Raw genomic sequence first — 14,743 nt, 5'->3', positions numbered from 1 at the left:
TTCTTTCTGTAACTGACATTTAGACAGCTCCAGAGGTTAGGAAGCCTTTTTTTTTGCTATTTTACTTCATGTCTATTTTTGGTTGTCTTGTTTTACAGCATGTTTCAGGTCACACCACATCATTTCAGTAGAACATAAGGTCACCAACTTTATATGCAAAATAAAATTGTCTGAAGCACACAATACTTTAAGGCCAGGTTCACACTTGCTGCGGCCACGGCTCACAGCAGGGGTCTGGTGCGTCCCTGTTAACCAATTCAGGTGATGAATCAAGTCTGAATTTCTGCCTGAATTCGCACATGATTTGGAGCCATTGACCCAGACAGCGGGACTCTGCCCTGCCCCCGCATCACTGGATTTGATTGACATTGGCTCCCGCTGCTATCAATCTGTCCAATGAGATGACAGATTTCAGCACTCATGCACGGTGCTGAAACAAATGTGTTCAGGTAAGAAAAAAGGGGGGGGGGGGTCTGGAGGGGCACTGCAGCAGAGAAGGTTTTTCACCTTAATGCACCTTAAACAGTTCCTGTGTAGGACAACCCAGTCTTAAAGACACTGTGAATAAAAGACTGGAAGCCCTTTTCAAGGCCTCGTTTTAACTTGGTCTGCCAGACTTTAGCTGCCCAAGGACATGTCTCGGATACCTGGTTTAGATCCCTGTGTCGTCCAACAACTGGAAATCTTGCCTATGCTCCTGCTCTATTGCATTATTGGGCATGGAGATATTATTTGTCAAATATTCAGAATGAGACTTTCAGTAAAGTTAAAGAGGATCCTCTGGCTTACATGTTCATTGGCGAATCCCTGGACAATTTTATCAAGGAGGTCACTGAGAGAATTATTATTTTTTCCCCAGAAAAAGAAAGTGAAATCTTCTGAGAAACCCTCTGTCAGAAACCATGAATTAGACCGAGACAGAAGTGCATTTAAAAATCACACTTGTTTAATAATAATAATGATAGTAAAAGGTAAACAGAGCAACGTAGTCAAATCATAGCCAGAAATCGGTAACCAAAATGGATACTCAGACAAGCCAGGACATCAGGGAGCCAGAGATCAGCATATTTCAGGACAGGCCAGGAAATCAGAGAATCAACATAGTGGAACAGCAAGCAGGATCAGGAACCAGAAGGGATGTCAGCCAAGCAAGTCTTCAACAGGTACACAGGAGAGCGTCTCTGGATGTGTTGACCAAGGCGAAGGCAGAGAGGGACTTAACTGAACCTCTTAAGTAACCAGCAGGACTGACGAACAGGATATCATCATTAGGTGAGTCACTGTGGAAAAGATTGAAGCTGGCAGTTAACTGACAGCTGATTGGCCTGCTCTGAGAAGGAAGGGCTGAGCCCAGCCCTGACACCCTCTTCTTCTGAGCCTAAGAAAAGTTACTTTAGTTTCTCCCAGGCCTCCAAGGCAAAGCATAAAAGTCTGTTCCATCGTAGTGCCTGGACCCCAAAGTCCTCTGATTACATGAACAAGTCCTCCTCTGAATGAGGGATGCCCCCAGTTTTCAAAGATGGCCTTTGCAGCTATTTCGTTCTGAGATGTTTAGAATGTTTGGATCCAGAGCATGGTATCTAGAGGCTATGAATTGGAATTTTGGTCTCTACCTCCACCCTGCTTCATGCAGTTACATCTGCCAATGTCCCTGCAGAGATTGGCAGACCTGCTCATAGCTCTGGCTCAACTCTTCTCACAGGAAGTCATTGCTGTTAAACCATTCCAAAGAATGGTTCCAAGGTTTCTGTTCAAATGTTTTCACCGTTTCCAAGGCAAAAAGGCACATCTATCCTGGATCCATAGAGTCTCTGTAGACATAAGTACCGTATATACTCGAGTATAAGCCGAGATTTTCAGCCTCTTTTTTGAGGCTGAAAGTGCCCCCCTCGGCTTATACTCGAGTCATCGCTGTCTGCCCGCTCGATCAGCGTGTCGAGCAGACAGACAGCGGCCATTCTAGAATTCAAAAGCCGCGCCTCCGGCTCCGCCTTCGCCTGTGATAGGTGGAACACTGAATTTCCCAGCAGCCTGTGTTCCGCCTATCACGGGCATCGTCTCATCCTCGTACTACGAACGAGGATGAGACGATGCCCGTGATAGGCGGAACACAGGCTGCTGGGAAATTGAGTGTTCCGCCTATCACGGACATCCGATAGGCGGAACAGCAGTCAGTGGGAAATTGAGTGTTCCGCCTATCACCGACGGAGGCGCGGCTTTTGAATCCTAGAATGGCCGCCGACGAAGAGCTGAAGGACGGAGGCTCGGCTCGGGACAGGACGGGCCGGGACGGGCCGGGACGGGACGCAGGCTGGACGGGACGCAGGCTGGACGGACACAGGCAGGCTGGACACAGGTAGGCTGCACGGGGACACACACACACACACACACACACACACACACACACACACACACACACACGGATGCATGGACACACACACACACACACACACGGATGCATGGACACACACACAGGGATGGATGGACCCACAGGGATGGACGGACACACAGGGATGGACAGGCATGTCTCACCCTCGGCTTATACACGAGTCAATAATTTTTTCCAGTTTTTTGGGGGTAAATTGGGGGCCTCGGCTTATATTCGGGTCGGCCTATACTCGAGTATATACGGTAATTAGTGATGACTTCTTACATGTCCCTGATGCACCAAGGTGTTCTGTTTTCTATGGGCTGGCATTACCAATTTTTCGCCCTCCCTTTTGGTCTGTCCAACTTCCTTCCCTTAAAACAAAATCCAAGCCTTTTGCTTCCTTAATTGGACTCCAGGACCCTCCAATCCCTCAGTCCAGACGACACTTCAGACTGTTGCAACTCAACATGCCAGCTGCATGGGACAATAGCTTAGTCACATGACCTGCAGTACAACACTTGTCTTGACATAGTGGATTACCAGTCCAGCACTGGAGTTGGGGGAGCCCTTACTCCCACCAGTCTGGAAGGTTTTCTCAACAGATCGGGCTGAGGAGAAGTCTTTGATACCGTCTCAATTCAAGGCTTTGTCAACAGGGAAAGCATTTCTCGCAGTCAATATCCTAAAGGTCAGAGGAGATGAATTGTCCTGCAATTCTGAACCTTTCCACTGCAAGATCATCCAACCCAGATACAGTTCAATACCACAGCTGTGGCATACATCAACCATCAAGGTGGAGAAGTCAGGGTCCTCTGCATCCTTTGACTCCATGGGATCAATTCAGTCTGATCTTTGCCTTCCCTGCTCTGAAGCTTCTTTCTCATCTACTTCACAGGTTCCAGATGTAGGGCATTCCCCTGATTATAATTACACTGAACTGGCCCGAAAGGACGTAGTACTTGGAACTTATCAGCCACTGGCAGGCTCCCAGTTCATCTGGCATGCTCCCATCACTTTTGGTTGAAGGATTTTTTTGCCATCCTGCTTCTCAGATCACTGGCAATAAAGTCCTGTTGAATTCCAGGTTCTTGGGGACAGGGGCCTGTTTGAGTTGGTTATCCCTATGTTCTTGAAAGCTAGGAAATCAACTTCCAGTAAAGTACCATTGCACTTAGAAAGTATATTTCTCTTGGTGCGAGGCAAAGAATTTTATTCCCCAGCAAGACTTGATGGGACGAATCCCATCTTTTCTCCAGTTTGGTCTGGATCAGCTTTTGTCCTTGAGTACCATTAAGGGTGAAATCCGTCTTCATACAGGGTGTCACTCACATTGTTCTTTCTGCCTGTTTCCCAGCGACTCCATGAGATCTCAATCTTTAGGCCTATTAAGGATAATCCTCTGTCTACCCTTACTTGTTGCTTTTCTCATTGCATTACCTCCATGTGGAGAGTTTCAGAATTTGTGGCCTTAACCTGAAAGGAAATCTTTCTTTTGCTATACTAAGACTAGGTTGTTCTGTGTCCATTAGCCTTTGTTTCTTCCCAAGGTAAAAAACAAAGGTAGTTTCTTCCTTCTACCTTAATCAGGACATACCTGGCATACTCCGAAACATTCTAGGGAGATTTTCTTGCTTTGTCTGGATGTGGTACTGTTCTCAGATTCCCTATGACAGTCCATCTCTCTCTTTGTACTTTCTGAAGGTTTCCGTAAGAAGCAAAATGTATCATTCAAACCTTTTTTCTCAAGGACAAGGTTTGTTCTTTTCCTGTTAGGGCACACACTTCTAGGTCTGTTCGAGCCTCTTTTACTTTTCAGCATCAGATTTGAAAGGTTGCCACCTTGTCTTGTGTTCACAGGTCTAAGTTAATGGATGTCCATGCCCTTAGCCGATGCTGGCTTCAGTCGTAAGGTTTCTAAGGCAGCTCTGTAATCTGTTGAATATGACTTTGAAATCATGCGACTTTATCTGAAATTGCATGATTTCAAAGGCGCATGTCAGTTCGGCTTCATGCACAGATGTCTATGCAAGTCGCACCTGAAATTGCCAAACGTAGTGCAGGAACTACTTTTTCAAATCAATGTGGCACCACAAAGATGGCGTCGCACAGTTTGGAATAGTGCCATTGCCGACAATAGGGTGCGTCATGACCTGTTAAATCGCATGACAAGTCACTCCAACGTGAACGAGGGCTTAAGGTAAGTCATAAAATCGATTTTTTTGTATTTGGTCAGTCTATGGTTCAGTATGATTAGAAATTGTTTCTTTGAGTACCTTTTTCTCTATGGTAACTTTTGTCAATTGTGCAATCTTTTTGTACTACATGTTACTATTGTATTATTGTTAGTGCGCTTGTGTATGTTTCAGCACAGGACTATTTCTCCACCTAGTGGTCACAATATATTATTTATTTGTAATGCCAAAGAGTTCTCCAGTTTTAGCTCATTTCCCATGCTTTTACGTTGTTAGGTAGAAAAAAAAGACATATGTAAAATGTTGTGTGAGTCTGTCTGTCAAATCATACTGATTTTGTTTTTATTATGACTAAGATGAAGTGCAAGTGTGTAGAAGCCATCTGTGCAGAAATACAGAAATTTTCTAAGTGCTCACCATGTTTTCTGCAACTAATTGTACATTTATGTAGATCTAAAACTCCTTGGTGACAGTTTTTGAGGCTGGACATTATTGTAGAAAAGATGACTTCTTATGGATGTTTGTTTTATGTTGATAATGAATTGTTTTTAACAGCAGCATGTCCTGACCTGCTAAAGTGAGAGACACATATTAAAATGTTAGGGCTTTATTAAATATAGCATATATTTCTAGTAATTACTTGTAAGGCTGAACTTTTTTGACATTTTTGGCAGTGCCTATTTTATTCACTTCATATGACAGTGAATTATCAACAAAACGTATTCGTATAGCATTTTTTCAAAATTTGTGCCGCTTTTTAATGTCGATATTGGATGTTACAATATTTTGTCCTTGAAAAAGGGTGCTGTGAACTAATAAGTTCACTCCAATAGGTGTAGCCACTTGGTTTTCTTTATTTAAATGATGCTGGTAAATGACCAAATATGTATTTTCTTCCTTCTCTTCTAGATGTCACAGCTATCATTTTTGTAGTTGCCAGTAGCAGTTACAATATGGTCATACGGGAAGATAATAACACAAACAGACTACGAGAAGCACTGGACCTGTTCAAAAGTATCTGGAACAACAGGTATAATTAAAAGATTCCTTTAGGTTATCCTGGGCACCTTCCAGGGTCCCACACACAGATAATCTTCAAGCATGTAGCTGAAGACCTAAAATATTTAAATGAACAGGATATCAGGTCACTGGAGTTGAACTCCAAAAAACAATATCCTTAGTTCTAAGTTGTCAGTTTTTTTTTTTTTTGCTTCCCATAATTCTAAAGCGTTTGCAAAACCATTGGCCCGGGCCCTACAGAGAAGTTTAAATTCTAATGTCCTTGCCCACTCACAAGGACCTGTCTTGGTTGGATGTCAATTTGTCCACAAATATTTTTGCATTTTGGAAGGAAATGGGGGTATCTGAAAAAAGAAAGATGCAGAGTGAGCAGAATGTACAAACTCAGCGCAGATGGTGTCTGCAGCCCTAGATGGACCATCCAGGAAAGTTTAGTAACTAAAAGATATAGCAGAAAAACTACAAACTTGCAAAACTGTCTTTTGTATATCAAGAGTGGATTGGTTAAATATTTAGTTAATCTACAAACCCTGTCTTCACCTAACATAGTAAAAGCAAGCTCAGTGTGTTTCAACCTAAGGCCCGAGTCTTTGTTTTTGATGAATTCGGTATGGCCTTGCTTGCAGTACTTAAAGCGGTAGTAAACCCGCTAATGTTTTTTTTGTTTTTTTTACCACCTGCAAAGCAAAAGGCATAATGAGCTAGTATGCACCGCATACTAGCTCATTATGAAATACTTACCTTAGAACGAGGCCCCGACATCTGGCCCGATCCACGCCGAGGGAGCTGACATGCTCCCTCTGCGTTTCTTCCAGGTATCGCGGCTCCGGCGCTGTGAGTGGCCGGAGCTGCGCTATCGTCACTCCTGTGCATGCGCGTGGGAGATTTTATCCCGGCCGGTCGGCCACTGCCGGATTTTCAGCCGAGAATCCCCTTGTGCGCATGCGCCGCTGCAGTCAGCGGCGCATACCGAGGGGAATATCTCCTAAACCGTACAGGTTTAGGAGATTTTTTTTTTACCTACAGGTAAGCCTTATTATAGGCTTTCCTGTAGGTAAAAGTAAAAAAAAAAGAGTATACAACCACTTTAACTTTTAGACCAGGCTATACTTGACACAAGCTGTAGTCAGGACTTCTATTTTGAGGCAAATTAACTGAATACATTTTTTGTATTTATGTATGTGTGAAATTTTAAATGTAACAGAAAAAGATGCAGTTTGCTGTTTTTCCACTTGGTGGCAGCAGACAGCAGATAATTGAAACCTGAAGACTTTCTAATAAGGGGAAATGATTGCTGTTTACAGGAAAGTATTTTACCTTGCCGAAGTATTCAGGCCCCTGGCCAATCCTGTCACATTAAATAATCCTGCATATCCTGAATTATCTACTGTATGTTTATTATTTTTTAAAGCCCTGAAACTCATATCATTTTTTTTATTCTGCTTTAAGCTATAAATACATTGTATCCTGCAGACTCTCTGTATGCCCATACTGGAGGTACAGGAAGGCAGCTGGCTGAGAGTCGGCAGGATCCTGGCATTGCATCCACAATCTGCTAATCATGGGTGCAATGCTTTAAAGGCTGCAGTGTAAAAAAATAAATAAATGCACCTTTTAACCTGTAAAAAAGATGTGCATTTATTTATTTGTTATTTGTATTTTATTTTTTACAAAAGGTGAACTTATCCTTTAAGGATAACTCATTGTCAGCATTTTTTTTCTGTAGCATTTGTCAGTCATTAAAGTGGGCCTTGCAAAATGCACTCCTCACTGATGGGGCTTTTGTATTCAAGAAAGGCTGTGCTTTCCTGGGCCAGTATTCATCTCTTTGGAAGGTGTTCATTGGACAAAGCATTGTTAATCCGATTTATCACACAGTGGGATTCAAAAACATATTTACAAGTACTTGTTAGTGTTCTATTTTGAAAAATAGAAAAAAGGTAAATCATTTAAATACCTAAAATACTGCCTGAAACAACAAACCTTATTAACCCGCCAAATTAATAATAATAAAAAAAAACGATAGAAAATAAAGGTGATAGATAAGTGGTACAACCTTAATTCCAAAAAAGTTGTTGTACATAAAAACAGAATGCAATGATTTGAAAATCTTACACACCCATATTTTATTCACAATAGAGAACAGAAAACATACCACATGTTTAAAAGGAGAACATTTTTTAAAAAAATAACGTAATTTTGAAATTGATGGCAGCAACATGTCTCAAAAAAGTTGAAAAAAGCAGGGCAGCAAAAAGCTAGCAAAGTAAGTGGTACAAACAAGAAAGAGCTGGAAAAACATTTTGCAACTAATTCGGGTAATTGGCAACAGATAAGTAATAATGATTGGGTATAAAAACAGCATCTTATGCCCTGTACACATGGTCAGACTTTTCAACGGAAAATGTGCGATCGGATCTTGTTGTCGGTTCACCATTCTGTGAAAAGCTGTATCTAAAAATTGTTGAACAATTTCAGAGTAATATTCCTTAACATAAGATTGCAAGGACTTTAAATATATTATCTACAGCAATCATCAAATCAATCTAGAGTAATCTCTGTGCGCAAGGGACAAGGCCAAATTGCAATATTGGACAACCACGCCCTCAGATGGTACTGAATTAAAAACAAGCATGATTCTGGAATGGACATTATTATACAGAATTTATATAGCGCTGACAGTTTGTACAGCGGTTAAAAGGGCAGACAATACAATTACAATAAATACCATTGAATACAAGAAGAATAAGAGGGCCCTGCTCATTAGAGCTTACAATCTAGGAGGGAGAGTCAAGTGATACGAAAGGGTAATAACTGTGGGGGATGATCTAATGAAGAAAATAAAAGAACAGTTGTTAGGTGGAGGCAGGATAGGCTTCTCCAAAGAGAAAAGTTTTCAGGGATCGCCTAAAAGTGGATAGATTTGGAGATAGTCTAACAGATTGGGGTAGGTTATTCCAGAGGATGGGAGGAGGTGATGAGGGAGCTAGAGAGCAGGTGGTCTTGGGAGGAATGAAGACACCACTGCAGTACTTCCAAAAATCACTATCTTTGAACACAGTTCATTGTGCCACCAAAAAATGCAAAATAAAGCTCTATCATGCAAAGAAGAAGCCATATCTGAACATGAGCCAGAAACACCTCCACCTTCTATATGGCCCAAAGCTTATTTTAAACGGTCTGTTGCAAAGTTGAAAACTGTTCTGTGGTCAGACAAATTAAAATGTGAGATTTTTTTTGGAAACCATGGGCATTGCATCCTCCGGATTAGGGAGCAGAGGAACCTTCTGGCTTGTTATCAGCACTCACTTCAAAAGCCTGCATCTCTGATGCTATGGGGGTGCATTAATGTGTATGGAATTGTCAGCTTGCACATCTGGAAAGGGACCATCAATGCTGCAAGATGTATCCAGGTTTTAGAGCAGCATATGCTCTCATCCATTTTCATGGAAGAGCCCGCGTATTTCAGATAAGATAAGATAATGTTAAACCGCATACTACATCTATGACAGTGGCATGGCTTTGTAGTAGAAGAGTCCGGTTGCTTAACTGGCCTGCCTGTAATCCAGACCTTTCACCAAATGGCAATATTTGGCACATTTTGAAAAGAAAAATACAGATAAAAGAACCCAGGACTGACGAGCAGTTAGAATCCTATATCAGGGCAAGAATGGGACGACATTCCTCTCCAAAAACTCCAGCAACTGGTCTCCACAGTTCCCAGACGTTTATATAGTGTTGGCATAAAAAAAGGGCATGCTACACCATGGTAGAGATGGTCCCATCCCAACTTTTTGAGATGTGTTGCTGGAATCAATTTCAAAATTACCTAATTTCTTTCCTTACATTGATAAATTTTCTCAGTTTAAACATTTTCTGTTTGTGAATAAACAATGGGTTTATGAGATTTGCAAATCATTGCATTGTTTTCGTGTAGATTTTACAGAGCGTCCCAATTTTTGTATATTTTTGTCAAAATAGGAGTTGTTTGAAGAAACCTTTTATTCTATTTTTTTATCTAAAAGAGCAGCACGGGTTTGTCACACTGTATATGTTTAAGCTTTAATTTTTTGAATACAATGTGATAGAATGATAGAAAGATCACAAGCTGGAAGCCTAAGGCAGTGGCAGTCAAGTTACATGACATCAGCAATTGGCCATGCATGACTTTCAGTGTATATAATGCTACAATTTGTCAGAGGCAGTGGACATACTATAGTAAGAGGGTAGTGGCTATGGGCATACTACTGGAGATGATCAGATCTACCAGACATGATACACGCGCTTTTGATATTCCTCTCCAGATGATCCGTTGTAGAAAATGCAGGAAGAAAACATATAGCAAGCATGGACAGAATAGAATAAGTGAGCAGCAGAGTAAAAACGATTTATCTAGCAGAAGCCAGTGTAATTAATGCTTTCCTTTACTGGCCCCTACTGAACACCTAGACAGGTAAAACATGGCCCCAGGGATCTTGGCTGTCTTATGACTTTGGGAACCCCCCACCTCAATCCTAGATGATGAACGGTAATTCAGAGCTTTGTGCCAGCACATACTATGGGTATTACAGAGGTAACTGTTTTGTTATGAAAACCAGACAGGGCATCTCATATAGCACACTCAGTATAATCTATAAAATACCTTTTTGTCTTTGCAGGTGGTTACGAACTATTTCTGTAATTTTGTTCTTGAACAAACAAGACATGTTGGCTGAAAAAGTCTTGGCAGGAAAATCAAAAATAGAAGATTACTTCCCAGAATATGTGCGCTACACTGTACCTGATGATGGTAAGCACAACGATAAATGCTTTGTGTACATGGATATAAATGGCATTCAATGGGAATATAGGGAGGAAAAGCGAAAAGACTGCATAACAAGGGCTGTTATGTTTCTGTTGTATATACCTTGTGACTGAATATACAGGTTCTTTGCTGTCCCAACTTCTACAGTGAGAGCTTTTAAAGCTGAACTCTAGGAAAACAGCTAAATACGCAGATGAAAAATCTATATGGACATTATTTTAACTGCCTAAAGGATTTGTGTTTTGTATCCACCCAGTTCTGAAATTTACACAGCTTTGCTACACAGCACAGCCCTGTCTGGCAGAGGAGACCTCATTTTTCTCTGCTGCTGTTCAGTAACACACAGGCCTGGTTCACATCTATGCCAATTTTGGTGCTTTTTGCAGAAACGCACTAAAGTCCATTTAACATCAAAGGAAAACAGGTGTATTGGCGCTACAACCTTTCCACATAACAGCTCCACTCGGTGCTCAGACCTCTAGGCCGCTGACACCACCAACGTATCAGAATAAGGAAAGGGATGGTCGGCACTCAGGATGAAATCCTCAAAATTGTATTTCTTTATTAAGTAAACATGTACAAACAGGGTGGATAAAATCAATGATTTAAAAAAAAAATTTTTAAAAATCAGTTTTTTTTTTATTTAAATCAGATTTCTTTTGGTTTTTATCAAGTGTATTTTAGTAAAATGCTTTTGGAGTAAATCTATCTAAAAATAGTTTTCTATTTAAGATAAATTAATAATTTTGCAAGAAATTGAGCTTAGTTATGTAGCATGAGGATTTTTTGCAAACTCATTCAATGAATCCAAGCTCTGCAAGCTGAGATAACATGCACTGGCATTAATGCATTCACACAATTTCACAATAACCATGAGATAAAACAAAGTTCAGGAATAGGGATGAGCTCCGGTGTGTTCGCATACTCCATGTGCAGAGCCCGCCAGGAAGTCGGCGCAGCTCTGCGCTAATCACAGGCAGTGACAATACCTGATTTCTGCAGCCGTGCATCGGGGCAATGTCTCACAAACAATGTCTCACAAAATATCACACAAACCACTTATTATACACTTAACTGTTTTTTTTTACCAAAGACATGTAGCAGAATACATTGTGGCTTAAATTTATGACAAAAGTAGATTTTATTGAATTTCTTTTAAAATAAAAAATAAATCTTATGTTTCAAAAATAAAAAAACAGAGTAGTGAATAAATACCACCAAAAGAAAGCTCTATTTGTGTGAACAAAATGATAAAAATGTCATCTGGGTACAGTGTTGTATGACTGCGCAATTCTCATTCAAAGTGCGAGAGCGTGGAAAGCTGAAAATTGGCCTGGGAAGGAAAGGGGTGAAAGGGGTGAAAGTGCCCAGCAAAGTGGTTAAAGCATAACGGTGTGTTTTAGGTTCAATAGACTTCAATGGAGATGCTGCAGAAAAGCATGTCCTTTGGTTTTGATGTGTTTTGACGTGTTTCCTAATCAATCCCAACAACAAATTGGCCAAAAACCCTTAAAAAAAGAGTTAAATAAGTGCGCAGAACACACCGCAAAAAGCACAGCAGAGACAGATGTAAAGCAAACTGCATAGGTGTGAAGCAGGCCTTACAGGTCTGTAACCTCTGTGATTGGACAGTGAAAGATGAGAAGCAGCAGGTAGATGAGCTCTTCTTCTCTCTATCCTTGTATTAGCTCTGTGCTGCTTTTGCCGTTCCTGGTCCAATGCCAGCCCTGATTCTGGAACTTACACTGCTTGTTTTTAAAGTAAACATGTCATGAATGTTATAAGTGTAAAATAATAGTATAAACCAAAATGAAAGATGCCTTTTATTTTTCCCAAACTCTCTCCTGTGAGCACCTAAACCTTGTAATGTTCGATCTTCAAACAACAATACTCCAACTTGTTGCTTGTGTTTTTACCTGCTCCAGAACAATGCTGTAAGAACGGCAAGGATGTGGAATTCCCTTCCACAGGTGGTGGTCTCATCGGGGAGCATCAGTGGTGTCAAAAAACTATTAGATAAGCACCTGAACGTCCATAACATACAGGGATATACAATGTAATACTGACATATAATCACACACATAGGGTGGACTTGATGGACTTGTGTCTTTTTTCAACCTTACCTTCTATGTAATGCAATATTTGGTAGTAAAAGGATTGGTGCCTACCGGTATTTACAGTGTAACTCCCCTAAAGCCCTTCATTGACATCGGCTTCTCTGTGTGAATACCAAGTTAGCAACCACAGACAATGTAACAGGAATTGAATATAGATTACTTTGCTAATAATTACAATACAGCTCATTTATTTAGGGAATTCTATCGCATCTCTACCTAACAACAATTGTATTTGAGCCACACCATTAGATAATCCTCCTGCAGCTATTTCCTTTTGTACCACCTCCCCCTTCCTTTAGATTGTAAGCTCCATGAGCAAGAACCTCCTATGCCTTCTGTATTGAACTGTATAGTAATTGTACTGTCCCACTTTATATTGTAAAGCGCTGTGTAAACTGTTGGTGCTGACTAAATACCGTATAATGACAATAATCATCTCATGCTTTGCATTTTACCTTATAGCGATACCGGACGCAGGAGAAGATCCCAAAGTGACCAGAGCTAAGTTCTTCATCCGAGATGAATTTTTAGTAAGTAATGTTACAGTAAACAGAACATTGACCTAGCTAATTGTGTTGCCAGCAGTCAGCAAGCCTGAATTTTCTAATGGCATGTTTATTAAAGCCAAATTGAACTTGCACACTTTTAGTTTTGATTCACCGGAAATGTATTTAGCTGTTTTAAACTGAAAATGTAACATATTGAAGAAATCCTGTAAGATTTTCCATTAAAATTTTCAGTATTTCCTTTCTTAGACGGGCTCTGTCCACTGCTTAGCGCCAGTGTGCTTAGGCCTGGATACAGTACACATACACATGGGCTGTGCACAACGGCATAAACATCTAACAATATTTTTCTTGAATAATGGGGCAGCCACATTCACAGAAACACTTCACAATATATGAAGCCTTCTATTAACCATCTCAGCTCCGGAAGGTTTTACCCCTTCCTGACCTGGGCATTTTTTGCTATTCAGCACTGCGCTACATTAACTGGCAATGGCACAGTCATGTAACACTGTATGCTAATAAAATTTGTATCATTTTTTTTCCCCACACAAATAGAGCTTTCTTTTGGTGGTATTTGATCACCACTGGGTTTTTTTATTTTTGTGATATAAACAAAAAAACTTATTCTACTTTCTGTTATACAACAAATCCAATAAAATCAAATGTCTTCATAAATTTAGGCCAAAATGTATTCTGCTACATATCTTTGGTAAAAAAAAATCTTGATAAGTGTATATTGATTGGCTTGTGTGAAGGTTATAGCGCCTACAAACTTATCAGTTCTGATGTACTGACGGCCTATCTCATTTCTTGAGGCCCTAAAATAGTTCAAGTGTACACACATTTATGTAATTATTATTATTAGATAGAGAAGGGCAGCATTGCTTAAGTTTTGCCCAGTCCTGGGAAAAGTAATCTAAAAGTAGTTTCAGTCTTGAGGCACCTCAATCTAAAAAAGCAGTCCTACTAGCTTAGAAAAACAGTTTTGATCATACAGAGTGTAGGGGTCAGGAGTAAAGCCTGGTTCACACAGATGAACTTAAAGTGGTTGTAAACCCTTAGACTACTTTGACCTACAGGTAAACCTAGATTAAGGATTACCTGTAGGTCCATGAAATATCCCCTAAACCTACACGGTTTAGGAGATATTTGCAAAAAGACAGGCACCCCTGTCTACGGCGCATGCGCCATAGACAGCGGTGCGCAAGCGCACTGAGCATGCCGCTGCTAACGGCGATATGCCATTAGTGGCGGCTCCCATGCGCATGGGCAGGAGTGACGTCATCGCTGCTCTGGCCACTCACAGCGCTGGAGCAGCGATACCCAGAAGAAGATGGACGCTCCATGCTACAGGGGACAGAGGTGATTGTGTCAGGTAAGTGAAACATAATGGGCTACTATGGGATGCATAGTAGTCCATTGTGCTTTACCTTTGCAGGGAGACAAAGTAAACCCATTCAGTCTTTCTCAAGCAGGATGCTGAGGGACCCCACTTGAGTAGTCAATGGTTAAACTTGTGTCTTTTTTTATTTTTTTTTCATCTGAGCCCTGTTGGGGAGGTTGCCCTTCATTTAAAGTGTTGTAGACAGTCTGTCCAAAGTCAGGAAAATCCTCTGGGATGGGTTCACTCAAACAAATGTGCCTCTATTCCTGGTGACCACTGAAAATGTGTGATTTTTACCCACTTTCAGTTTTTGTTTAATGGTCAACAGGACAAATAGGCTGAAACT

At 40.9% G+C, this 14,743-nt stretch overlaps 1 protein-coding gene across 4 annotated transcripts in view; it reads left to right on the top strand.

Moving 5' to 3' along the window:
- GNAL (G protein subunit alpha L) overlaps positions 1-14,743 on the top strand; it is a 433,000-nt gene that overhangs the window by 412,789 nt on the left and 5,468 nt on the right. For all 4 annotated transcript variants that reach the window (XM_077492425.1, XM_077492427.1, XM_077492426.1 and 1 more), the window contains 3 exons: positions 5,473-5,593; positions 10,242-10,372; positions 12,967-13,034. In XM_077492425.1, coding sequence (XP_077348551.1) covers positions 5,473-5,593; positions 10,242-10,372; positions 12,967-13,034 — 320 coding nt within the window. The remainder of the gene's footprint in view (positions 1-5,472; positions 5,594-10,241; positions 10,373-12,966; positions 13,035-14,743) is intronic.

Source organism: Lithobates pipiens, unplaced genomic scaffold (assembly GCF_037356315.1).
Source record: "Lithobates pipiens isolate NorthernLeopardFrog02 unplaced genomic scaffold, aLitPip1_a1.2 Scaffold_19, whole genome shotgun sequence".
Lineage (NCBI taxonomy): Eukaryota > Metazoa > Chordata > Amphibia > Anura > Ranidae > Lithobates > Lithobates pipiens.
Note: the sequence above shows the minus strand (reverse complement) of the source record. Positions and strands in the feature narration are given on the sequence as shown.